Raw genomic sequence first — 27,829 nt, forward strand, 5'->3', positions numbered from 1 at the left:
CGTGGGTCTTGATCGCAGCTACACCATTTGTTCGTCTGCATGGGGTGCTCTTGCTGGACACACTCACCAGCACTGTGCGTGTTGTTTCGGGGGCTGAGGAAGGCCCTCAATAGCACCAGGTAGTTGATGAAAGCACACGTGACTGTGGACACATCTTCCGAAGGAAGAGTAAGGCAAAGACCAAACGAAGCCGACCACCGCCAAAGGACCGGCCCAAACACCGTCCTGCTTGCCACGCCCCCCCCCCCCCCCCCCGAAGGGCTGGCTGCCAGCGCTGGAGGCCTCCCCGGGAAGGGCTGCCCGGCGCTGGAGGCCTCCCCGGGAAGGGCTGCCCGGCGCTGGAGGCCTCCCCGGAAGGGCTGCCCGGCGCTGGAGGCCTCCCCGGAAGGGCTGCCCGGCGCTGGAGGCCTCCCCGGAAGGGCTGCCCGGCGCTGGCGCCGAGCGGAGCTGGGGGTCTCACGTCCGCTGCCCACGGTGGGCATGCTGCCAGGAGGCCGGCCCGAGAACAGCACAGGGAAGAACCAAGGCTTGAAGCAGAACCTCTCACGTAGGGTCTTGTGTCTTTTCAAAACATGAAAAATAAATACCTAAAAACACGCCCCCAGGGACGTGGAGCCGGAAAGGCAGGATGGTGCCGGCGGGTTCCTGGCCAGCAAACCGGGAGGTTTCCCTGGAGGCGTGGAAAGCCACAGCCGACCCAACTGGGAGGGCGAGAATGTGAAGGAAATGGGGGTTGGGGGGAGCCCAGTCAAAAAATGCTCACATTTAGAATTTAAACCCCATGAAAAGAAAGGTGTACTTTTATTTCAATTGCTGTACCTCGAACCAAACTGCTCTAATTGTAACGTTACAAACAGAGGAGCGGCACCTCGCCGAGGCACGGTGGAGAAGGCCGGGGTGCAGCCTGCGCCAGGCGCTACCTGGGCCAAGGAGAAGCGCAGGGCAGTTGGCGTATGTTACTGACAAGTCAGTGACTCCTTCCCTCCTCCTTCCCCACTCGGCCACGTAAGCAACCAGCTCCGTTTCTGGCCTGTTTGCTCCTGGCAACCATCGTTCCGGCTCGCTTTCCGAAGTGCTACAGTGGAGACCAAATGAGATAAAGCCGGTTCGTTTGGGGGTGAAAAAAGAGGGGGGGGTGCCTAGAAATATGCCACAAAATTATTTGTACAATACACTTGTGCAGAAATAATCTCTCGGTGAAGCGATTTCTTTTATACACATGTACAAAATTTAAACAGCAATATACACATAGTCACAGTGAGGACATTGGCAAATTCACCAATCGGTAGTGTGAATACAAACTACAAAGCGGCCTTCCAAGAGAACGATGCCACACAGCAAGCAGAGCCGGCCGTCGGTCGCGAACCCCGAGAGTCCCCGCAGGAGGAAGGCCGTGCCAGGGAAGCAGCATGCGCGTCGAGACAAACAGCAATTTATGGCTAATGGCTGACAGAACGGCGGGAACAGTGACTCGCGCTGAGGCACATCCGGTCCTACGACATCTGCTTGTCTTTGTACCACTCCACGAACTCGTCCAACAAAACTGGCCCTGACGAGGGGAGAGAGAAGATACCGGGATGGTGAGGCCTGGCGGCCTTTCGGGGAGAGGGGCAGGGGAGCCGGGGAGGAGGGAGGGCCAGCGCCAGTACTTACAGGCTCCGTCCTCGTCGTAGTTGCTGAGGTCAAGGTTAATGGTTCTGCTGAACTCTAGCACATTGCACCACTGGTCTTTGTTAACAACTTTGTACTTTGATTGCTGATGGAGGGAAAAGTAGCACGAATTACTGACACTTGAAATCAACAAACGGGAGCATTTCAACTGCCGTCGGAAGCAACTTTGTCCCTTTCAAGGGCGGTTGGCTCTTCCGGTTGGAGGGGAGTCAGGTGCCAAGTGAAGACGGTGAGAGGGAGCGGGGCCAACTCTCTGATGACAGTGTGTCCTCACAAAAATTCCATGGGAACGCAAAATAAAATGGCAAGCACACCCAGAAAGGGCATGTTCTATCCCTTCAAGCGGTCTGCGTGGGCTGCAGGCAGGAAAGGAGGCTGCTAGTGAGGCCATCCACGGGAAGGCCTGCCGGCACGCAGCAGGGTCCACCCCAGTGCAATCAGCCCTGCTCACTGCCGGTCGGTCCCCAAGCACTTACTAAGTGGCCTGAGTGGTCTTAGAACCTGGTGCTCGGGCCTTAGAAGAAACGACCCGTCTAATCTAATCCCTCAAAACTCAAATTGGATCACAGAAGCAGCTAAAACGGCTTCGCAGCTGTCTTGCTATCCCTTCTCAAGAAGAAACAAGCCATGTGGACATTTTAAGACACGCAGCCCTGCAGGAAAGTGTAAACACAACGAAACTTGGAACCAAGAACCTTAACCCTCATCGCTCAGATCAGGCACATAACTGACACAATACAAGTAGGTACACAGAAAGCCAAGAGGAGTCCAGCCAATGGGCTTCAGGATGCAAACACAAGCGGAAATCAAGAAACCAAAGGGGGATGGTCCCCTTTAAAAGAAAAATGCAAGCTAATGTAAGCAATTGGAAAGGAGAGAGAAAGAGAACAAAGCACAGATCACAGGTTGAGCTTCCTAAGCCATTAAAAGTTAAACCAGTCCCTGTAACCATTGCTTATACTCCTGGAGTCCTGCAAAGTCAAACTGGCACAAGGCAAGGCCTTCCCGCTGCGAAGGAAGGCTTTGCTTCCCATTCAAGTGCTGCTAAGGTCTCTGAGACCAAGAACCCACTTGGATTCATGATCAGACTGGGCTGACTGATCTCAGAGGTCATCACAGAGATAAGCACGGTTTACTTTTGGATACAGCCAGTCAGTCGTACAAATAAGTAGCTCCTCAATTACAACCCATTTTTGTGCGGTTTCTGAGAAGTTCCAGTTAGTCATGTGAAAAGCAGCAAGTGCTGGTAGCGGTCCTCAACAACTGCATGAGCTGAGAGCAAGAGGAGTACTTCAAGAGTGAAGCCGGAGTTAGGGGAGGGGTTCTTTCGGGATCTCTCAAAGGTGCAATCCTCTGGTAAGCCTTCCTCCTTTTGAGCCAAGGGCCTTTCTGACACAGGGTTGGGGCACGAGGGCGAATGAGGACGTCACACATGACAACTCAGGTAGCAAACTCACATCTGCGATCCTTCCAACATCGATTACATTCCATCCCAAACCAGGCTCAAAACTCTTACAGTAAGCCACCCCCCGGGATGTGCTAACACCCTTCCCTGTTTCTAATGCAGACAGGAAGAAAGGGCAAGCTGAAGGCTGCAGGGCCATTTGCCTAGTGTTTAAATTGAGGCTGAGTCTCAGACACTTGGGAAAAAGAGTGGATGAGAAGGGACTGTTGTCAGTTCCGGCCCACAGAGTCTGAGCACCCTTGTTCCTATGCCCGAGTCCATTGCAGAGCAGACTACAAATTCACAATTCCTTATAATAATCCAAGAAGGCAGGCAGATGGCAGTTTTTGTTTTGTTTCTTAAAACGTATGCTTAATAAAAACAGCAATCTGTGTAATGTGTAAAGCCACACACATCAGTATTGTTGTGAAAAGCGGTGCATTTAACGCAAACTCCAACAGGGGATGAGACAGGCAGGAGAGGCTGGAGAAGACAGAGCGAGGCTGCTTCGGACGCCATTTACATGGAATGACTGGACACAACATGAAACACACACAGACACACTCAGAAAATGGGCGGCTGCTGGGTGGCCATGACGTCACCATGAGTTCCTACAGGCAGAAAAGCACAGCAAGCAAAAATGGTAGAATGTGGTTAAATAAGTAACTGTGGAAGCTCTAAGCAAGTAAACATATACATTTCATAAAATAACAATTTGGTACCTCTAAGAATTGGTGAAAAACTGGAAAAAGGGGCCAGATTTTTCCTAATAAGAGTCCCAACATGCACTTGGCAGTGTTTATGTCTAGGCTGCGCTGGTCCTTTTCCTGTTTAACAAACAAAAACAAGGGTGAGCCGATGCCCCCGAATAATAAATTCCAGTAATTCAAGTTTCGTTATTAGTATAATTCCAACAACAAATTAGTAAACAGCTCAGTTATCACACACCACAGCACCCTGCATGGAGACTGGGGCCGAGGGGGGAGGGGAGGGGGAGGGAGTAGTCAGCCACAGCGGCAGATCCCACCAGTCTCGGGAGGAGACACGTTCACGATGAGAGGCAGGTCCGCAGCCTAACACAAAAGTCACTTAGTTATGTGTAGAAGCAGCATCTGCCGTTATTTCCCAGTAAGAAAACTATCTAATTGATCGCTTGCTTGGTTGACTGACCATTTAGAATAATTATCAAAATCGTAATTGTTGACCCCAAAGTCTATCTCTTAATTAAAAGGAGTTGAAAGGTTTCGATGTCCATGTTTAGAAGTTCTGCTTCCTCAGAAAGAGTCACTTGTCGACCACTTTATTTCTTCGGTAAATGTTTCCCTACTTGGGCTGACGTAGGACTAGGAGTGTGTGGGAGCTCTGGCGGGCCTCTCTCCCCAGGTGAGGGGAGGCCCCTTCCCCCCACGGCAGGAGAGTGGCGTGTCTACCTCTGCGGTCCTCCTTACCTGGCTCTTGTTACGCGGGAGCCCTCCTGCCCGCCAGCCCTCACTAGCAGGCACGTGAAAGACCCCATTTCACCAGGACACCAGCCAAGAGCGAAGACACAGAAGATGAGCCTGGGAAGACGAAGCTTGTTCCCACTGTGCCTGCAGACCGGGGGCCTGCTTCTCCTTCCTGTCCTCCTTACAGACTTCCTTCTGGAACTCCACGTGGGCAGTTTCCAAGGAAAGGGCGCGGGTCCTAGGGCTGTACCGTCACCTGCCCCTCCCACGCTAGCTCCATGGGCGGGCCTCTGCGCTACAGCGGAAACCTGCAAGCCTACTGTGCAGTGGGCAGAGTGCCGGGCCATCCAGCGGGTGGAAGAACACACAGGCTGAGGGACGAAGCAATGACCACTGCCATGCAGCCACACAAAGTCCTGAACAGTGACACGTGGCCTGGGGGCAGTAACAGTGATGTGCTCTTGGAGCACACAGGTAACTTCCGGTCATCACGCCGAGCCGGAATGTGTGGGACTCACCAACAACACTCAACCACAGCGAACACGATCAGTGAAGGTGTGGCAGATGGATAACAGGTTTGTCCTTTGGTCCCAGTCAAATAACGTGACAATTAAAGAACAGACCAGGCCAGCGGGCTCCACGTCGCCGTCTCCACCACAGAGCTAGAGTCTGACTGTGGTGGGGGCTCAGGAGCGGGAACCACAAATCTCACGGTTCTCCATAAACACGCGGGGCCTCCTTCGACAGCAGCATCCTGCGCTTGCCCTCCTGGCCATGCACACCCCGCTGCTCAGGGCTGCAGCTCCAGCGGAGATGCTCTGGGGAATGACCACTTTCCCCCAACATTGCCCCCTGGCCTGTTGCTCTGCAGGGCTTGCGCTGTGCAAGCCAATAGGATCTAACTTCCCTCTCCCCTGTATCCCACGCGTGGCAGACTGCACAGCGCACTGTGAAGCATTCCAAAAGAAAACAGCCTCCTACGGAGCGAAAGAGAGGCGCCCGTGGACCTGCACAACCCCTCTGCAGCCCTGGGCTGACGACACTGCTGCTCGGGACAAGCGTCCCCTTGCTGGATGTCACCATTCACTGAACCCCAAAGACCCGAGATCTTGCTTTGAAATGTGCTGTGCCTATGACCCATCACAGTGGACATACACTGGGGTGACTAAATAGATACATGGGTACAGAGGACGAGACAGACACTGGGCCACAAAAAAATCCTCTGACAACTGACGACCGTGAAAGATGTCAATGCACGTGCTCGGCAGTAACGTCTAAGCCTGGAGGAGAGGCACAGGACTCACAAGGCCAGAGAGCTGAGCAGCACTATCCTGTTCCTGCTCTGCGGCAGCTCGAAATCCCTCCCACCATCTGCCACCCCCCGCCCCCCGAAACAAATGAGAGAAAGGCATTAGATGCACTCACAACCGGCCGAGGCACAACACAAAGCCGCAAAACTGCCAGCACTTAGGATTCTGAGAGCAGCGAGGCTGAGAAACATGGACAGTGTCTTAACACAGACACTCCCAGAGGGTTCCCTGACAACGGCCCCAGTGGTGAAGGGGACTCCACTTAAACATGAGCAGAATCTCCTAGGAGGCAGTCAGGGAAACTCTGCACAAGGAGTGCCAAGAAGCAAAGCTGGGCTAACAGACTCCTGGGCCCTAACAGCAGAGCGGACACAGGAAAGCACCTGAGACAGCCTGTACGGGGCCCATCGAGGGAGAAGGAAGAGGGGAAGTTCCTGCCCCTCACCCCACCCAGCCCATGGCTATGCATTTCACCCAACTTTAATTTATAATAGTAGAAAAATAGACTTTGTTTCCCAATAGGGGCTTAGCAAGTTCTGTAATACAAAAATGCACACATGTCCCAAATAATAAATAACTAGAACCCACCTTACTTTATTCTCCTTCTTAAATACAGGTGAAAATTGGCAGCTACAGAACAAGGTCAGGCTTTGAGCAACACAGCTGCCGAACCAAAAGCTCCTCCCCGAGTCTTCAGAAGGTATATTGTGCATACAGTAGAAATGCAGTCCCTAAGCTCAAGCCTAACAGTCAGGAAGAGCAATGCCACTGGCGTTAGGTCTGATTCCGAATCCTAATAATAAACTTCACACAAGTGTGTTCCTGGATAGGTCTTCTTGTAAGACACCAACAGTCAACACCTTTCCCTCAAGGGACAGCACGACGACGTATGAAACAACCATGAAACAAAACAGCTGGTCATTAACCGACGTGGACAGGCAGTGTGTTTGAGTCACATGTGAAGAGGAACCTGAAGTTACTATACCGGTAAAAGACTTGTACCAGAGAGGAAAAGTCCCAAAGATTTTCAAGTCTAGTGGGGCCTCAAGAAATGGTTAGCAGCCACGATTCACAGACATAAGTAAGTGACAATGAAGACAGAGGTTGGCGCATGATATCATTAAGGGCTTACAAACTACAGGAGCAGTCAGCTTCACTTTTCTCCTAAGGACCAGCTGGGGGCTTTGAACTCCTGATCTTATAGTTGTAGCAGCCCCACCCCTAACCTACTAGCACTCACTGAGATTTGCAAAAATTGGACAAAGATTAAATCAAGCCAGTCATTTTCTTTTACAGCTACCCAAAGGGAAAACGCACGCACACAGGTGCGCACACACACACAGATTCAGAGCTCCAAAGAATCCAAATCTTCAACCTTTTGACTCAGTGGAGGCAGCTGAAAGTGCAACAAGGTGGTGTTTTGAACAGGAAATTGAAAACAAACAAAAACGCAACCACACATTAAAAAGCTAAAGGTCAGAAGGCTCAAGAGTGCCATCCCCTTGGGAAAAGCCCACCTGAAATAATTAATTTTGTTAAAACAGGCAGCTTTAGTTGCCAGAAAACAGTGTTCTCAAAAACGGCAAGTCAGTGAAGAAGGCGTGGGGCGTGGCCCAGGCAGCCTGAGCTCACTGTATCCTATTACACTTCCTTGAGAAAGAGGAAGAGAATTAATTACACATTAAGAGACCATGAACTTTATACATAACCACTGAGCAAGTCTGTGTAGTACTTCAATAAGCAAAGATGACTATTGAAGTTAAAGTGGGCACCATTTCCAGGGTAAATGAACAGGGGTCAGACAAAAATATTATTCTCACCATGCCCTCACCTGGGCCCGTGTCCTGTGTCACTTACAGGGAGGGTCCGTGGGAAAAGCAGAGTGAGGCTGGGGTTGATGGTGGGAGAGGAGAAAATTAGGCAAATACACAGGCGTACCTCGGATACTGTGGTTTGATTTCAGATCACCACAATAAAGTGAGACACAAAAGAGTTTTGGTTTCCCAATGCGCGTCAAGTTCTGCTTATCCACGTTCAGGCTGTCAGGCGGACAATGGCATCAGCAGCAGTTGTCAGAGAACAATTCATAGCAATCGATGCAAGCATGAAAAACGAGGAGAAACCCAAAGCAGCGCCCTGAGTGGCATCTTCAACAACTGCACCAAGAGCAGCAAGATTAACCTTCAGTGATAAATAATAATAAATGAATTGGAAAGCAAGAGAAAGCAAAAAGTTATTTTTTTGCAAAAACTTATTAAGACCAGACGCTGGTTCTTTGAAAGAACCGACAAAATTGGCAAACTACTGGCAAACTTGATCAAGGACAAGAAAGATGCAAGTATCAGGAGTCAGAGATGAAAATGGCGCCATCCGGAAAGGGCCACACGAAATATAAAGAGACACTCACACGGACGGCCAAAAACACTGCTCACAAGGACAAAAATTGCCCGCAGCCCAAATGCCTGTTAGCAGAAGACTACACAAAGAAACCTCGGTCCATAAAGGCCAGGAAATCCTGTGACACCACGAAACACCTCCTAACGTGGGTGGGCCTGGAGAGCAGGAGGCTGAATGAAGTCAGTCAATCACCAAGGAACAAATCTTGTATGCAACCACGGTGATAAGGCTTAACACCAAGGCCAAGACTCCCAAGGAAGGGATGGAGTTTGAGGGTGGGAAGAGGAAGCAAGGTTGACAGAGTCGCCCTGGGTGCGTGGGAGGACGCAGGTCCACAAGAAAGAAAAGAGGAATCAGTGAGAGGGCGTGGGGTGGGAGGAGGCGGTGGATTTGATGCATGGCTTCAACGGTTGTGTTGCACAGCCGATGGTCGGAAACGTAAATCCCTCACCTAATTCACAATAAAAAATTCATTCTATTAAAAATTGTGTAATGGTATTATGAAAATTTGAAATACTGAACTGCCAAAATGTAACAGGGACACAAATGGATCATACGCTGGTAGAGAAGTGGCACCGCTGACTTCCCCAGTGTAGAATTGCCACAAAGCTTCCTTCAAATGGAGGAAAGTGTTGCGTGCAGGCAAGCAAAAAGAAAAACTACTGCTACATAATCACGGACATCTTTATGAAACAAAAATCCCCACATGTGGAGCTGTTTCTGGACATGACCTTCACTCGGGTCTCTATCCTTCTGCAGGCCACGTTTCCACTTCTCTAACAACTTTCCACCAGGGATTCTGCACCTTCTGACTTCCACCACGCCAACACAGGCACTGGGGCATCCTCCAAGGACAAGCCTTGTGCCTTGGGGCTGTTCTTTGAACTTGAGGAAAGTACAGAGCTCTGAGAGGGCATTCCCATGGCTATATAGTGGATGGAGTATGGTTTCCAACAATTTTCGTGCAGCCGTTGTTACCTTGAAGAATGAGCAAGCGGGTTGAGATGAACCAAGCACCTCGACGCGGATTTACTGCCCTTTCCTTCACCAATGCAGGGGTTCACGTTCTGTCAAGTTTCTTCATCAAAAGCCCTCTTGATCGACATGTCTGATCGGAGCACAAGGGAGCAGACAAAGGGGGAGGAGGAGAGAGTGGAGCACATCCTGGCCCACCAGGCGTTGAGGACGATGGGCCCAATTAGAGCAGCCAGTCCAGAGAGGACCACATGGCCAGCCCCACTATGAGACGTGACGCCCCTCACTGACCCATGGCCCTGTGGGGGTCAGCACCGGAGACACACTGTGGGAATTGCACTCAACCTGATCCCATCACACTGAGGCAAAGCACTGGGGGAGTGCAGCGGAACAGCAAGGGAATGGAGCGGCAAGGTGTCCAGGGAATGCTGAAAGTGGACTTTGGGGCCAGGGTGTGGTACCCCAACAGACTGGACTGGAAAACACTCCTAAAGGCCACAAGCTTTTCTTTCTTGTTGTGCTTTGTTTTGTTGCTAGTGGGTTGTTGTTGTTTTGTTGTATATTGTTGCTTAGTTTTGCTCTGTCTTGTTTTTGTGTATGTTATTATCTCCGCAGGCTGGATGAAGAGAAAACTGGATTGACAGTTCCGGGGGGACATGGGATAGGGGATGTGGGGGGAAACCCAAGTACAAGGGAACAACAAGTGATCCAAATTGGTGGTGAGGTGGGTGTGGGAGGCCTGGTAGAGCATGATCAAGGGTAATGTAACCAAGAGGAATCGCTGAAACTCAGGTGGGGACTGAGCATGATAGTGGGACAGGAGGAAAGTCAAGGGAAATAGAGGAAAGAGCTGGGAGGCAAAGGGCATTTATAGAGGTCTAGATAAAGGCATGTACATATGCAAATATACTTATATGAGGATGGGGAAATAGATCTATGTGCCTATATTTATAGGTCTAGTATTAAGGTAGCAGAAGGACATTGGGTCTCCACTCAAGTACTCCCTAAATGCAAGAATACTTTCTTCTTTTAAATTGGCATTCTATGATGATCAACTTCCCAATGCGATTGCTGAAGACAAAGCGGGTGCATAAGCAAAGGTGGTGAAGAAAGCTGATGGTGCCCAGCTATCAAAAGATATAGTGTCTGAGGTCTTAAAGGCTTGAAGGTAAACAAGTGGCCATCTAACTCAGAAGCAACAAAGCCCACATGGAAGAACACACCAGCTTGTGTGATCATGAGGTACCGAATGGATCAGGTATCGGGCATCAAAGAACAAAAAATCATATCCCTGTGTGCTCACCTCCCTAGTAAGATCTCTGAAGACAAATGGGTACATAAGCAAATGTGATGAAGAAAGCTGATGGTGCCCAGCTATCAAAAGGTATAGTCTGGGGTCTCAAAGGCTTGAAGATAAACAAACAAGCAGCCATCTAGCTCAGAAGCAACAAAGTCTGCATGGAAGAAGCACACCAGCCTGTGCGATCATGAGGTGTCTAAGGGATCAGGTATAAGGCATCACCAGACACAAAACAATCTTACCATAGTGAATGAAGCGGGAAGTGCAGAATGGAGACCCAAAGCCCATTTGTTGGCCACTGGAGATTCCCTTGCAGAGGGGTCTCGGAAAAGGAAACGAGCCAGTCAGGGTGTGATGTAGCAACGATGAAAAATACAATTTTCCTCTAGTTCCTAAATGCTTCCTCCCTCCCCCCACTATCATGATCCCAATCCCACCTTTCATGTCTGGCTAGACCAGTGGATGTACACTGGTACAGATAGGAACTGGAAACAGGGAATTCAGGGCGGATGATCCCTTCAGGACCAGTTGTGTGAGTGGCAATACTGGGAGGGTAGACAGAGAGTGGATTGGAAAGAGGGAAGCGATTACAAAGATCTTCATGTGACCACCTCCCTGGGGGACGGTCAACAGAAAAGCGGGTGAAGGGAGACAAAATAGTTTATAAATTATCAAGGACTCACAAGGGAGGGGGGAGCAGGGAGGGAGGGGAAAAATGAAGACTTGATGCCAGGGGCTTAAGTGGAGAGCAAATGTTTTGAGAATGATGAGGGCAATGAAGGTACAGATGTGCTTTACACAATTGATGTATGTATGGATTGTGATAAGAGTTGTATGAGCCCCTAATAAAACGATTTAAAAAAAAGCCCACCAAATCATCCTGTATTATTTGAGAAAACTATCAAGACCACGCCCTCCGGAATCTCACAAGTACCCATCTGAAAGGATTTCTCTGTCTTGAATTGGCCGGCCCAGGAGATCCCCTAGAAGCCACGGATTTGACTGGTTCTTATTTGGAAGGCGCCCTAATGAGACTAAGGCAGGACTGCGAGAGCCTGTCTGCAGGCACTCCCTGACCACAGAACCGTGTTCAGACACGTTTTGCTATGCGTAAATGTGCGCATCTGTGAACTGGAACACCAGTAGTCGGCAATCCCTAGTCACCTAGAATCGGGGACGTGGGATGAAATGAGAGAAGCCTGCACTGGTAACAAAGGAAGAAACTTGGTCGAGTTAGAAATGAACCCAAATGGGAACAGATTTAGGTTAGATCTCGAGAAGTTCCGTAGTAGAGGTTGCTGACCACAAAACCCTCAAAGCTCACTGCCATCGAGTTGATTCCAACTCAGCGTGACCTTCCAAGACGGTGCAACTGCTCGTGGGGGTGGAAGACTGTGAATCTTTATGGGGGCAAGTAAAACAGGGGTGAAAAAAACCTAAAGAGAAGTAAAAAATTAACCCGGCACCAGTGACTTGTGGGCAGCATCAAGCTGGCTAACAGCTATGAGAGGACTGGAGCACGTGTTTGATGAAGCGGTCACCGAAGAAATCCCACAATTCCATAAACAACGATGAACCTACAAACACCAAAGCTCAACAAACCTCAAGCAAAATAAACGTTAAATAGAATTACGTCAAGGTACAGCACAAGCCACTTGCTGGAAAATGGAATAAAAGCAGTCTGAAAATAGACATTGTATTGAAAGAAAACAAGAGAAAAGTATGACATTAGACTTACTGTCAAAAGCTACACAACAGAGTCGGCAAGGAGAAACATCACCGAGAATACTAAATGAGTGAACTGTCGATCTATACTTGTCAGCCCGGAGAAATATTTTTCTACATTAAAAGCAGAATAAAAGCATAGAGAAGTTATCCCTAGATCTGCATGACAAAAATGGTCAGGGAATTTTTTTAGGCAAAAGAACATGAGACGACATGGAAAATAGATTCTATGCAAAATAATAAAGAATTTTTAAAATGATAACTAGGAAAATATAAAAGGTATGTTTCAATTTCCTTGAGATTCTTAAATTTTGTGTAAATAATGATAACAATCTGTTGAGAGATTTGTAGCATCTCCAATGACAACAGGTATTCTAAGATGCAGCTATATGCTATGAACAAAAGAGCTACTTTACATGTAACGACCCAAATAGGTTATAAGCAAAAAGATGGGAAAAGATACCATGCAGACTTTAGTTAAAGGAAAGGTACAGTGGCTCTATTTCCTGGCCAACGATGTTACCAGGGGTAGAGAAGGACATTCTAGCACTAAATGTGTGCCAGCACTATCGGAGCTTCCAAGCACATGAAGCAAAACCTGAAAGTCTTCATGGGAAAAATAATCACAGTAATTGAGAGAACAAGTGGATAGAAAATCATTAAGGACGTAGAAAAATAAATGAAGAACACCGTCAAGCAATTTGACCTAACTGACATTTAGAGAAGTCTCCAGTAAACGGGAGCAGAATATTCATTCTTTTTCAGTGCAGATAAAATAAGAATCACATCAGACTCTATTCTAGATCATTATTCTCCACAAACGTAAGGAGACTGAAATGACAGAAAACAGAATTAGTTATCAGTAATAGAGACATATTTCTGCCAAATTTGCAAATACTCAGAAAATAAATACCACACGTTTCAAAATGGGTAATTTGTTGGTTTATTTATTGTAAACATATATGTATATATGAAACACTTTCCACTGTAACATCTTACAAAAGTGCAGATGTGCAGCTAAGTGACATTAATTAAACTCTTCATGTTGTTCAACCATAACCAATGAGTAAAAATACAAGGAAATTGCAAAGGCTAGTGGAAGATATTCTGAACTAAATGCAAATAAAAAATACATTATCAAAGCTTAGTTGAATTGAATCTAGTTGGTAAATATGTAATGATTAGATATGGTGGACGTTCTCCATTAAGGCAAAGGAGTAATTCACTTGTCAATATTTACTGAGACCCTCCATTAATGTAATTAAGGGCTGCACCTAAAAGCCAACGCCAAGAAGGAAAAGATCAGCGCTATCCACGTGAAGGCCGCAAGTTCCCTCCCAGACAGGACAATCCCAGGAGGCATCTGGCCCGGGCTGGAAGCACTGGAGGGAGCTGCAGGCATGGGAAAAGGGTTGTAGGCAGGGACCCAGCCAGACCACAGGCAGAAAGGCCAAAAAGAGGGCCGTGGTGAGTTCAGGAACACAATAGCTACTTTGGTTTCATCCCAACTTGGGAGGCAGCACGAAGAGGAAGGTGGAGTGACTTGCAGACTGGCCTTGGCGTCAGAAGCCTTAGGGTTGAGTCCTGGACCTGCTCAACGGTAGAAATGATCATGGCCAGGTGTGTCTATTCTTCTGAGGCCATTTTCTTCCTTCATCAAGAGGAAGCAAGTGTACTGTACACAGACGGAGCCCTGTGTTCCTCTGACAGTGATGGAATGCACCGAGGGCGATGGGGAGCAAAGCGCAGGGCCCGGGGCTGGCAGAAGGTGAGAGTGGGCTGAGAAGGGAAAGCCTGTGGGGCAGGAGCTACTGTGAGAGTGCAGGGCAGGCGTGCAGGGACGCAGCCAGTGCACACGCACCCAGGAGACGGGGCCGCGAGTGCGCAAGACTGGACAGAAAGCCAGGGAAAAGCACAGCCAACAGGGAGCCGGGGGGATCTGGGAGAATTCTGAACCCCCACACCAGGGGGTAAGGCCGCTTTTGGTACAAGTGGTTCAGTGCTTCTAACCCAAGGTCCTGCACCCTAGACGGCACCATCTGGCTTTAGGGGAAAGCGCTGCCATGCAACCTCTAGTCAAAGGAACGATGCACTTACGCCACAAGCAACTGCCAAGTCACTTCTGCCTCCATTACACCTAGGCCAAGGAGTACCACACTGCATGTGTAGGACCTTCTGCACCTCGGTTTTTTATGAAAAGGTTGCGATGGCAACCAGCAAGGCAGGCATCCCTGAGAACGGTCAATGTCCCCACAGATGAGGGTGCCTCACCCAACAGGCCTCTGGGGCCGCCGCACCGCAAAGGGGCAAAAAAGAGGTTGGCAGTAAGAGTAAAAAGAGCTGAACCATGTGTTGCCGCGCGCTCAACTTAAAAAAAAATCATTAAAAACTGCATCCCACAGACAAAGCTCAGTCTGACTTGACAAGCAGGCTAGCAAGCAGACCGGCAACACTGTTGGTGAAATAAGTACCACCGGATGGTCTGCGGCTTGTGTGCGGCTCACTGCAACGCCGATGGCCGACCAGGTGGAACAGTCGTCCACATCCCACGCCAATAGAGCCACTCGCAAGCACTTGGACCTAGCCCACTGGGACACACAGGAGGACCACATTCTAAATGAGGATTAGAGAAACACGGCTGAGTCATATTAACTGCCACTAGGCTTACGTTTGAAATTCTGATGGTTTCCCCAGAGGGCACAGACTAACACTCGATATGTAGGACCGGCTTATTCCAGGAAGCTCCATGGGCAAAGGCTCATTGCTTTGTGTGCCCCGAGCAGGAAAGACCTTCCCCAGGATAACAAAGACATTTACTGAGGACAGGATTTAATGCCCACGTGTAAGTGACTTTTAAGCCAATCACAAGAGCTACTAGAGTCTGTCTGCCACTACAGCTTTCTTGCTACAATACTGAACTGTTGCCCAGAATCGGGTTAGTTTAAAAGCGCACATGTAGGACTAACCTCTAACTAGCACCCAGGCACAAAGGACTCGCTTTCCTGGCTGTGGCAGGTACAAACCAAGCTCAAAAGGCAGTGAGGAGGAGGGAGGGGAAGAGGGGGACATCTGGATAGGCTCCAGAGAACTCACCCGTGCAAAGTCAAATGCATATCTGTAAATAAGTTTAAAGTTTGTAGACTCATTTAATAATGATCTTAAGTATTCCAAAGTATTTCTTAGTTTTTCTGTTGTATCACATCTAGAAAAACAGAATAAAGGCAAATTATAACCTGAGTTTTTTCTTCGTTGGGGTAGTAACATATAAGACACAGTAGTAAAAGGGGGGACTAAAAACTCTAAAACTGGTACATACCCATGCTAACCTGGTTTTCGGTGCTTTGAACAAAAATTTTATATACTTTTAAATAGATATCAAATATATAATACTATATATTTTCAGATGTACAGAAGAGTGGAGATAGCAGGTAAGCATCCAGGCACCCGGCCCTCATGTTCCCAACAGACATGCTGTGCCGTCTGCGGGGCCCGCAGCTCACCAGGAGGTGTCCCTTCTCTGAACCGTTGGAAGTCGCAGTCAGACACTGCCACGCCTCCTGGGACAGGGGCCCTCTCCTACGGAAATCAAATGCCCCCGCTGCTCTCAATGCGCCTGCTACCAACTTGCAGGCCTAAGAGGCAGCTCATCTGCAACCGTCCCAATTCCCCCAAAGTCTTTTCAAGTCCGGTCTTTCCACTCCCGATGCAGCCACGGGCCATGTCTTGCTCTAGCTGACTTCTCTCATCCAGTCTCCCATCGCTTTCTTCCCCGGCCGACTTCGGCAGACCATCTCGCCGATGGCACTGGTCGGGCAGTGTTTTGTTTCTCAATAGGGTTGCTAGTGAGAACCGACATGATGGCACCTGACGTCCGCGCCACCATCACCTCAGCGTTAGTTACATCCTCTGGAGCAGGGGCCTCAAACGTTTTAACCAGGGGGCCAGTTCACTGTCCCTCAGACCCGTTGGAGGGCCGGACTATAGTTAAAAAAAAACCAAAACAACTATGAACAAATTCCTATGCACAATGCACATAATCTTATTTTGAAGTAAAAAAAAACAGGGCAAAAACACCCGGCAGGCCGGGTAAATGTCCTCGGCGGGCCACATGTGGCCCGTGGGCCACAGTTTGAGGATGCCTGCCCTGGAGTCTACCTGCTTTTGGTGATATTACGTTGGGTTATTTGGTTCACAGCTAGCATTCACCAGATTCTCCATTTTGAAAGTGCCTTTCAGCCTTTGGCGAAGTAAGTAAGCCGTGAGATTATGACTGGGCTGCTTCTTACTCGCCATTCATACCCAGCCCAGTTGGCCTCCACTGCCCAGCTGTGGGAGGTGCAAAAAGGCAGTGTCCTGATCTCATCATCTGTCTCGACACTGACCCTCTGACAAGATTCTGCCCAGCTCCCCTTTGTATTTTGGATGTATGGGTTTCGGTCTCCAACTGAGTGGGATATCTATCCTCTGTTACTGTCTTCGTCCACTTGGACATACACACAGCCCCAACTTGGGCAGCTGATCCTTCACGCTAGCAGCCCACGCTCTGACACGCTCCCATCTGCCAACAGGCCCTAGCTTTCTGGAACAAGATGTCCCTGTGCACTTTGTACTTGCCCTGCCCCAGCTTTAAGACCAGCCATTTCTCCAGGGGGCTACGGAGATACTGAGCTATTTTTAATGGTGACACATGGTTTACTGCTCATAAGGAAGCAAAGACTAATTGGTCATCTTTACACACTAGTTTTCTGTTTGTGATATCTAGCACTTAAAAAGATTAAGACCCAAGAGCCATCATTTTATGAACAACACAAAAGCTTGTCCATGTTGGATCTGTGTCCCGTTACTGAAGGGCTTCCCTTCCTACTAAGCAGAGCTAATGCATACTGCAGGGATCATCAAATGAAATGCTTGCCATCTCTACAAACTAAACCATGGTTCATAATAAAGTATCCCGACTTGCTTTGCAGCAGAAAGTTGTGAACGGTCCTTGGTTTTGTAGCTTATGACAAATATAGTTCCTTTGATCTCTCTCCCCAGATGAGAAACCAGCTAAAAGCCATGATTTAATGGTTTCATTTCTATGGGTTCAGGACAATTTAGAATGCTCTTTACTTCCTGATGCTGGATAACTTTACAAAGATAAATTGGAAAAGGTTTCTTCAAGGGACGGACCATGTCAGTTGCCAACTGAAAGGGAGGCATAAACTACAAGCTTGCTGGGGGCGAGGAGGGCTGACCAGACCTAAGCAGCAGCGGTGCGAAGGCCCAGTGGCAAGGGAACACAGCCCAGTGCACAGGGTAAATGAGAACCACCGTGGCCGGCCGGAAAGCACCAAGAGGGAGCTGGCACGTGCCTTCCAAGGCCAGCCTCTGTGGTCCACAGTGAGTGATTTTAAAAACCAAATCCTAGAAAGACTGGGACCTTGCTACCCAGCGTGGGAGAGAGAGAGAGAGAGAGAGAGAGAGAGAGAGAGAGAGAGAGAGAGAGAGAGAGAGAGAGAGAGAGAGAGAGAGAGAGAATATGAACGGCCAGACTTGCACATTGAACAGCTCTCTCCCCAGCTCTGTGAAGAGGGCTTAGGAAAAAGGAGGGTAGAGATCCTTCTAGTCCAGCTAAAGACCCAGTGCCCAGGCTGGTCACAAGGTGGAGACAGCGAGTCTCTGGGAGTCACGAATGGGTGAGCGGGTCTCCGCGTATGTCTGGTTTTTTAATCGTCTGTGCATAATAAAAAGGATAACGATGAGGGCAGAGAGCCAAAGAAGAGGGCAACCAGCTCACCGCACAGGCTATGAAGCTGGTCCCTGCCCTTTCTCCTCACCTGGATAGGAAAGGTCAAGACCAAAGCCACAGGAAATGTTCTTGGTTAGGGAGCATTGAGAGCCCAATCCTGCCCACGGAGAAAGAGCAGACGTCTGTTCTGACAGATGCAGCAGCAGCACCACAAACTCTTCATTAAGAGAACCACTGCACAGCTAACGATGATGAAGCAGCGACGAGTCCTTGGGTAGAGCGGCCAGGCCAAATGGGAGGTCCAGAGTGAGTCCAGCCACCCTGGCCAAACCACAGCCTAGGGACTGAGACGCCAAGAAATCTTGCCCGGGGTGTGGAAAACGATCTGCTCTGTTATTCAGGTATGAAACGCACGAGGTAGTGCTCCATTTCACGTGTTGATTACAGTGATTATCAAAGTTTAAGCTAATACATGGGGGTGGGGGCGCGCGCTATAAAAAGTTCCCATCACTGGTGGGGTAGTGTAATGAGTTGTGAATTGGGCTCAGCACAAGGTTAGTGGTTCAAACCCACCAGCTGCTCCTTGGGAGAATGATCAGGCTTTCGGGTCCTGCAAACCCACTGGGTCTTGGAAACCCAGAGGGGCCTTTCTGCTCTGTCCTGCAGGGTGGCCACGATTTGGAATTGGCTCAGTGGCACTGTTTGGTTTCAAAAGTTTATGGACAAATTCCACTATTTAAAAATTCCATTTTCCCACAAACTCTTCAAAGTTCTCTCATGTCCCCGATGACAAGTTTCATCTGCTTTGACTGGAACTCACCCCCCCCACCCCCCAGAGCCTGCGGAGTAAGCCCTGTTAGGGAAAGAGGCTGAGTCACCAGGTCCAGAAGGAGCCCCAGGTTGCCATCTAGTGGCCTTTAGTCCAGAGTTTGTGCTGCTCTCATTGCTGCGTAGTCGGACTCACAGCAACCCCACAGGACGGAGCAGAGCTGCCCTGGGGGGTTTCGAGACTATCACCTTAGGGGAGTAGAAAGCCTCCTCTTTCTCCCAGGACATCTGCAGCGCTCCCATAGCAGAGGGTCCGTGAAGAAGCAGGCTTGGCAAGTTCAAGCCAGCAACTGAAGTCATGGCACGAAGTAGCCACATCATAAACATCAATTTCCCCTCTGCATGTCTCCGGGCCACATCCAGTGACACTCTCAGAAGCCACCAAGCAGCAGGACCACACCTCGGGGAGCAACAGCATCATTTCCCAAAACAAACACAAACTGTGGAGTCAGCTGTCTGACCTGTGCTGCTGGGACAGATTTAGAAGCCCAGAAATGAGGACACAAGTCTACCCGGAGGTTATAAAACCAGGCAAAGTCAAGTCAAGTTCCTGTTAGAGATTTTTACATCAAGCTTTTCCATCTTGCTGCCTTCGGGGCCTGTGGAACTGCCTTTATGTCATTCCCACACAGCGACAGGAGCCGGTGGTTGCTCTTGCCTGTCTGCGGAGGGGCGTTAGGGTCGTGGCGTGCGGCCCACCAGCAGGGAAGGCCTCGCCCGCTGCCAGCCAGCCCAAAGCCGCTTTTCCAGTCTATCAACAGTCCTCTGCAAAGTTATCTCCAAATCTCACACACCGTTTGTGTTTAACCACAATGCCTCTACCGGCTTCATTCCCCGTGCTGGGACGGGCATGGATAAACCGTCCATCAGGGAGGCGTGTCCTCTGATTGGCATGGAGCTGTGAACTCGCAGGATGGAGGTTCCCTACCGGCTCCTCCCATTTCTCCCAAGAACTCTATGAAACAGCGCTCAGGACTGTGCACCCAGCTCCTCCCGATGGCATCAAGGGGCCAGAGCTGGGGGGGGGGGCGCTCCCCCGTGCCCAGTGGGAGCCACATTCCATCCCTTAAAGAGTCTGGAGGCAGGTTGAGAGGGGGTGGGTAAGACGCAGTCAAAACCCTCTCTGGTCCCGAAACACACTGATTTTCATTTCTACCACACTCCCACTGTAATGATTTCCCCCGCTAAATGCAGCATTTTGACTAAATATATAGATACACACACACACACACACACAGATTTTGCCATATAAGGTTAACTCTAATTTGAGTATAAGGCATTTTATCAGAACAGTTTAATAAAACTACAAAATGTGGGGAATTAAATTCCAGAATAGGATTAGCAGATAATATAAAAAGAGGGACTACTTATCTTCAGCGCAGATATAAGACGCCTTCAAAAAGTTGGTGGAAAAATTCAATGATATGATAATGGGATCTTTCCCATGAACTTTTAAAAGTCCCCTTGCAGTCTCAAGTAGAAAGAAAATGTTTTGAGAATGATGATGGCAACATATGTACAAATGTGCCTGACACAATGGATGGATGGATTGTGGTAAGAGTTGTACGAGCCTCCAATAAAATGATTATAAAAATAAAGTCTCCTTGTAAATAATTCTGAGGTTTATTACTTACTGGGTGTACAAATACAGTACTTATTTGATTTTAGTTCATTTACATAGCACAAACAGAGAGGTCTTACGACTTTTAGATCTTTCATCTGAACATTTTCCCCAAGGGCCTAACCTTCATGGGCTTGACCTTGGTCACAGCATCTGCATCCCCAGACCTCAAGTGCTGGGTTTAGTGCACTGGTTTATGGAACCAGTTAGAAGTCTAGGGAGGCTTGGGGCTTGGAAGGGCTTAGAGCTTGGAGGGCCACTGTCAACCACAGAAGGTTCTTCGGGATGATAAACTACCTCAATGATGAGGAAAGCAATCTCAGGATTTCATGGCACAAAAAAATTAATGGCTGAGTAGCAGCCAGCATTTTACAGGACTCTACCTGCCATTGCCCAAGTCTTGTCAAGTGGCAAGCACAGAGTTAGTTCCCAGCCATGAGCCGGACACTCTCCTCACCCTACCCCCAGACCGCAAACTTTTGGAAATTACCTGTTCACCTCGCAGGAGGACATGACCCTCAAAACACAATTGCCTCAGCAAGGCCCAGCATCTTGACTATGTAAAGATCGATTTGTTTTTTAACATGAAGACTGTGAAAGAAATGCAGGTGTGCCTGGAGGCAAGTGGATGGCCGCTGCCTGCATGTCTGGAAAGAAAAGGCTGCTCTAGCTGTGTGCCCCTCCCACACCCCCTTGCCCCAGAAAGGTACGCCAGAGCAGCCAGCATTGGCCCCTCTGGAAACCGACAGAGAGAAGCAGCCCAGGAAAAAATGAGAGGACCAGAGATGCTCTCCCAAAGGGCAAACGCCATTCTCCAGAGATTCCACACAGATGTAACACCCTAGAATTCCAGAGCATGCCCAGGGTAAAGTATACTTGTAAAAGAACAGGGTCCCTTTTACCTCAAACTCACTTGCCACCAGAGAGTAGTCAGAGGAAGAATGTGACTTTGGACTCAGAAGTCGTGGGTTTTGACTTTTACGAGTCCTGGCTCCCCTCTAGAGGTCAGCTTCCTCAAGTGTAAAATGTGCAGGATAAAGCCTTCCTCACCAAGTAGCTACGAGGCGCGCGTACACACACACACACACAGAGAGAAAGAGTGAAATCAGAAATGACGACGGCACAATGCAAATAAAGCATTGTTAAAGCAACAACACCGTAACTTCCCTGAAGTACACACACGCATAAAGTCATTTCTGCTCCAGTCTTAAGGCAATGAAAATGAGATCTATTTTTCCTAAAGCAAGAAATAAAGTCATTCCAAGTATTTAGGTCAAAGTTACAGTCAAAAATTAGCGCTACACCTTCCAATGCCATTTAAAGAGACTAACCACCCACCCTTAACTGAATCTTCCACTGTTGCCCTGGGAGAACACCCTATGTTTTCTTTGGGTGAAACTCAGAAACCACACATGCACAAGCACAACGTGAACACATAACCCATTACAAACAAGACTGTTATGATTTCAATAAAGGTCAGATTTACTGAAGGCTAAATCACAATTTTAAAAGCAGAATATATAAAATATTTTCACTTATGAGTTATCCATTACTCAACATTTCCTCCCCAGTTGTAAGCCAGGTGCCAATGAGTGAACCTTGGCTTTCCAGTCGCGAGACACACACAGTTCAATACGGCTAGGAGCCAAGGGCAGCATCGTGGGCTAAGTGTGGGTGGGAAGGGCGGCAGCTCAGCCCAGCAGCTGCTCCCTGGGAGGCAGAGCAAACAGCCTGCGTCTGTGAAGACTCACAGCCTCGGTCCTTAGGGAGCAGACCTTCTCCGTCCCACAGCCCACCTGCACTCAGAATGGACTTGTCAGCAGTGGGCTTGGTTTTGGTTTAGGCACATGTAGTTAAACACTTGAAATGAGGCTACTAGGAATTGAGATGTGCTCTAAATATAAAACATCAAATTTTGAAGACTTAAAAGACTTAACTAAAGAACGAAATATTTTATTAAGTTTTAAAATGGTTACATAGAAAAATGTATTTTGACTCTATTAAGTTAATGAAATTATATTACAGTGGTTAATCCCACCTCTTTACTACCATAGCTACCAGAAAATGTAAAATTACATAAGTGGTTCAAATCTCTGAGATTGCACAGAGCTATTCTACGAGACTCTGAAACAGACAGCACACAGAGAGGAGTGGCTACAAAAAGTCCTTGGAAAAATAGGATGAAAAGATCATGCCATTTTCAAAAACTGGCCCCGCCTTGTACATTACCCAAAGTCCCCCAATTACCAGACTCCATCTACAACTGTCTTCCCTCCACAGAGAAACCCAGGACTCGCTCTTCTTCCTCTGGACCTTTTCCCGGACTATCTGATTTCCTCCCACTCCCCCAACCCAGGCTCCCGGGGCGCTCGGCGAGGAGGCCACCAACCACCGGGTGGAGCAGGGTCCCCGTAAGTGCGCCTGGGGACTTACTGTAGAGAGGTCATTCCTTTTAGCCATTCCTGCAGAGTGAAGTAGCCCATGCTTTGTGCATCCAATTTCCAGGCTAGGACGAGCATAACTACCTGTTTGGGGAGGGAAAAGGGAAAGACGGATCAGATGGGAACCACCACCCTCAGCAATGAATTCACGGACCTCCTGCCACGTCTGCTCACGGGAGGTAGCCACTGGAATATGAACACAGCACCTCTGGCAAACAAAGCCCCCGGTGGGCACGCTGCGGGCACGGGCTTGAAGAAGCACGTGCTTCCGAGGGGCACAAGTGCGCCGTGCCTGGTTTGTGCCCTCCCCAGGGGGCACTCTGGCAGTAAGTCAACATGAAAACCCACTCTGGACTAAGCATGTCCATGCAGGGGAAGCTACCTTGCTCTGCACAAGTCCCCAAAGATATATACTTGATGGTATTCATATGGACTGCAACACGATTTATAACACAAAAACAAAACCCAACGGAAGCAACCAAGAGAAAGGGATTCGTTCTTTGCTGACTACATTCTACATCTTACAGGAACACATTAAACAAAGCACCGGTATTTGTACAAATGCAGAACCATCTCTAAGATTTCCTCCGTCGAAAGAGCAAGGCGCAGAACAGTACACAACATAAAAAGGTGGTAGGAGATGTGCAGCTGTAGTTCACACATTAATTAATACCGATGAATGTAACTGCACCCACTAAGGGGAGTTATGTTATAATCACCCAACATTTCACTTACATGGCTCTGAGCCTGTAATGGGACCAGATGAACATTATGACCCAACCTCTTCCCAGTGGAGGAGGGGTCAGCACCCTTGTGCCAACAGCACTGAGAGCCCCTCGCCAGACTCTGAATCTCTAGACCCAAAGTGGGTGATACCAACCCCTGGGGGCGCTGGGAGGGCCCAGGTGGGCTGCAAACCTCAAATGTCTGCCCTTTACCCTACAGTGTGGACTTTAGCACAAATGTTTTCAATCGCCGGGGGTGGGGTGAGGGTGCTGAGAAATATTCTTCGAATTGGGACCCTGAGCATTAGAAGGTTTCCGAGGGCCAATTTCGAAAGTTCCCCGTGCGTCTACTTTAGTACAGTTGTCTCCCACTTTTCAAGTTTTGTTTTTACAAAAGACTTCCCTTTACAAAAGACCTGCTTGTTTTTATTCACCAAAACCCCCCCCCAAAACTTGAAGAGTTTCACTTTCAAGAAAAAATGGAGAGGAATAAAGGGCAACACTAGCATTCAGTGTTGGTTCTGTGGCGATCCCTGGCAGAGGCACCCTGGACCCCACGCGCTGACAGTGGCATGGGTGGCGCCAAGCTCCTCCCCAGGGACGGTGCTGAGCAGCTCAGCGCCAGGCTGCCATGGCTGCGAACTGTGGCTGTGGATAGCATACGTTAGTGTTAGTTTTGATTCCATGTGTGTGACAGGGTTCTCTAGAGACAAAGCCAGATTGCTAATTATATATATATATATTTATACAGATAGATAGATAGGTAACACAAGAAATGAACAGTTAAATTATATCCAGATAGATAGATATATAATACAAGAAATGAACAGTTAAATTATAAAGCAGTACAAATGGCTCAGTGCAACTCACTCCCGTGAGAGAGTTGTGAGACACTGGCAGTCCTTCAAGTCTTGAGGGCTGCTAGGTAGTCCTCTGTAGAGAGATCCAGGCTATCCTGGCACAGGCAGCAAACAGCAAGGCAGGTCACCAACTGGCAGTCAAGTCACCAACAGTCAGTCCCCAGCTCAAGAGATATAAAATCCAATTGTGTGGCGAAGCAGGTCTTGAAGGAACCTCAAATTACAGTGACAGTCCACAGGTTAGTTGTCCCACAGAACAAGCAAGGCGAGACTCGCTGAGCCATTTATCTCTCCGCCCTTCAATTAATCCTACAGGTGTTTATCGGCCAGGCTGGCACAATAAACTACCTACCTCACCGTGTGTTACTGGGTTTGATTTGTCAGGGTGTTTTTTCAGGTCTAAGACCTCTCCAAAACGCTTACCATATAAATCAATGAATGCAAGTGAGTCTTCATTCTGTGCCACTTGGCTGGCTGAAGATTTCATGGGAATGCAGGACCTTCATATCATGACGGAGACCTTAATGCAGTTCTCACCTCTGTGCTTAGTTTTTTAGTGCTACTATCACTGAACACAAGTGGGTTGTTTCAAGAAATAAAATTTTATTTCCTTCTTGTTTGGGAGGCCATAAGTCCAAACACGGTGTACTGGCTCAAGGGGAAGCAGGGGTGGGCATCCTTTCTCTGCTGGCTCTTTTCCATTTACGCTCGTCAACTTTCATGTGGGATAGAATCCGTCTTTCCCAATTTGTTCTATCTATACTTCCTCCAAAATAATTCATCTACTACACAGGCTACACCAAATCATCAATATAACAAAGAAAACTCTATTCTCAAATTAAATCATATGTAGGCTTCATGCAAGATGGCAGACGAGGCAGTCGTGCTAACCAGACCCTCTATATTAACGATGACACAAGAGACCCACTGCAATATACATGGAGACCTGCGCTTCAGAGGAAAGGGCAGAGAAGTGTTGACTGAAGGCCAACTGGGAGAAGAAGCCGGTGAGGACAGACAGACAGAATAGGTGAACAATCATCTGGCCTTGACAGCATAGCCACCTGAAACCTGTACAAGAGGCGAATGATTAGGACAACACCTGGCCACAGGTTCCACTAATCCAGGACAACACAAGTGCCCATCAGTGACTGGTGACCAGAAAGGTACAATCTCCCTTGTTCTCCACACACTCTTGGGGACCAGCCCCCATATTCACTCATCAGTAGGTAGTGGCACCCTTTGCTCTCTACCAAGCCCCTGCTCTATTTGAGGTCAGAGGTACACCCTTGGTGATGGGGCAGCAGGTGCATGTTACCCACGAGTGGGCAGGAACTCCATAGCCAGTCTCCCTGCCTCTTGACCCAGAAGAGCCCCTTCCAGGAACAAGCACTTGGAAGTAAGCAAGCAACTCCCTGGGCTGGCATGCCCTTCTTCTAGACAGGCGCCTGGACCTGAGAGACCTTCTAGGCTGACAATCATTTCATACCGGACTGGGAATCCTGCACCCTGGCTCCCTCTCCCGTGAACTGCTGGGCAGGCAGAGGTGCCAACTCATACCAGTTGCCCCAATTGATACCAATGAATTACATGAACCATCGTTCTGTCCTTGCTGGGCCCGGCCCACTGTTTTTCCTTTCTGTCTCTGCTTAAGCTTTTTCTTCTACTTTGCCTCCCTTTTCTGTTTCTCCTCTCACCTTTTCCACTCTCTCATTGCCTCCTCCCCTCATCCAAGTCTTGGTTATTTGGGGGATTCTCCCCTGATTTTTCACATTTCCAGTTTCCTGATCTTTATTTTCCTTTTAATTATTAAATGCTTTACCTTTTTTGTTGTTGTTGCTATTTGTTGGTTTTACCACACACACCCTCTTCTTTTTTCTTTTCTTTTTTGTGTGCGTGTGGGGTGGCCTACTGCTTGTTTCTTTCCATTGCCCCACTCCCCTTATTGCGCTACAAGGAAACCAGCAATCATGTCCCCTCAGTCTAGCCTCACTCCAAAGCCCTGCCCACTGGCTATTGGCAGCTACTCACTCCTCTACCACCCGATGAGAGAGACAGCAGTCAGCCCTGTCCTCAGCTTCACAATGCACCAACCAGGAGACAGATGGTGAGTGCCTGCGATCGCAACAACACAGAAACACCGATTAAATACAACAACACCAGAGTCAGCACACAAATTCAGTTTACATGAAGAAATAAGACCAAGTGGCTCAGACAAGTAATTAAAATACAGAGACAGAAGAGCTTCCTGAATTAAAAATGGCATTAGAACAACCTGATAAGGAATTTCGAAGAATGGCATTTAGGTACTTTCAATGGCTTTATCAAGAGGGAGAGTAAGAAAGCTGCAGATTAAATCAAAGAAAACACTGACAATACTTTAGAGAATTCAGGAAAGTAATGACAAACTAAGACAATAAGTGAAAAATTAGGAACCACACAAAGAAAGTATATAGAAATCTAGAAGATTAATATTAAAATTTCAGAAATCAATAATGCACTGAAAGAGCAAAGGAAGAGAACTCAGTTAATCAAAGACTGAATTAGTGAGACTGAAGACAAATCTCTCAATACTAATCTAATAAACAAGAAAGAGAAAGAAGAACAAAAAATTCTAAGAATGCCTCAGAATTATGTGGGTCACCATTAGGAAGATTACGTTAATGTGTGGTCAGGATCCCAGAACAGGGAGAGACAACAGAAAGCACAGAGAAAATGGAAAGAAAATATCCCTGATATCATGAACGATGAGAAGACACACATTCAAGAACCGAATGGACCCCACGTGGGTCCCACCCGAGAGGAAGTCTCCTGACACATACCCCATAATCACACTTCCCACAGCAAAGGCAAGGGAGGAGTCCTGAACTCAGTGCAGGAAAAGCAAAAAGCGGCCCACTGATTTGTGCCATCAAGTAATATCAATTAAGTCAGTGCATACCACTTTTAAAATCAGTTTTTAGATTAATATATATTTATATATATTATACAATGCAAATATTGTATAATATATTAAAATATAATATATTTCTATATATATAAATTCCTAGGACTGATCAGTAAACTATGTACTCATCACACAAAAAAATGCTAAAATGGGTTAAAAATGGCAACTTTGGAGACGAATGGGCTACTAAGAAGAATTTCCCAGATAAAAGGGACTATGTTTGTGTTAGTCTGGGTACTTTAAAGAAACAAATCTACAGAAACTCTTATGTATAAGAGAGAGTTTTATATAAAGGTTAAGTACACATCAAAAAAACAGCCTAACCCAGTGCTGCCCAAGCCCACAAGTCCAACACTAACCCATATGTCCAACACCAATCCACAAAGTCCTCCTCCACCTCACAAAACAA

General features: G+C 48.0%; 1 protein-coding gene across 6 annotated transcripts in view; it reads right to left on the minus strand.

Annotated features, from left to right (window-relative positions):
• Positions 1 to 782: 782 nt before the first annotated feature.
• The window catches only part of DCUN1D4 (defective in cullin neddylation 1 domain containing 4), an 80,221-nt gene continuing 53,174 nt past the window's right edge, over positions 783 to 27,829 (minus strand). For 5 of the 6 annotated variants that reach the window (XM_075544354.1, XM_075544356.1, XM_075544358.1 and 2 more), the window contains 5 exons: positions 22,881 to 22,972; positions 15,361 to 15,469; positions 3,838 to 3,942; positions 1,654 to 1,756; positions 783 to 1,549 (listed from right to left, as the gene is read on the minus strand). In XM_075544354.1, the coding sequence (XP_075400469.1) occupies positions 1,494 to 1,549; positions 1,654 to 1,756; positions 3,838 to 3,942; positions 15,361 to 15,469; positions 22,881 to 22,972 (465 nt within the window). In that variant the 3' untranslated portion in view covers positions 783 to 1,493. The remainder of the gene's footprint in view (positions 1,550 to 1,653; positions 1,757 to 3,837; positions 3,943 to 15,360; positions 15,470 to 22,880; positions 22,973 to 27,829) is intronic. The other variant, XM_075544355.1, reaches the window with a different exon arrangement.

Source organism: Tenrec ecaudatus, chromosome 3, assembly GCF_050624435.1.
Source record: "Tenrec ecaudatus isolate mTenEca1 chromosome 3, mTenEca1.hap1, whole genome shotgun sequence".
Lineage (NCBI taxonomy): Eukaryota > Metazoa > Chordata > Mammalia > Afrosoricida > Tenrecidae > Tenrec > Tenrec ecaudatus.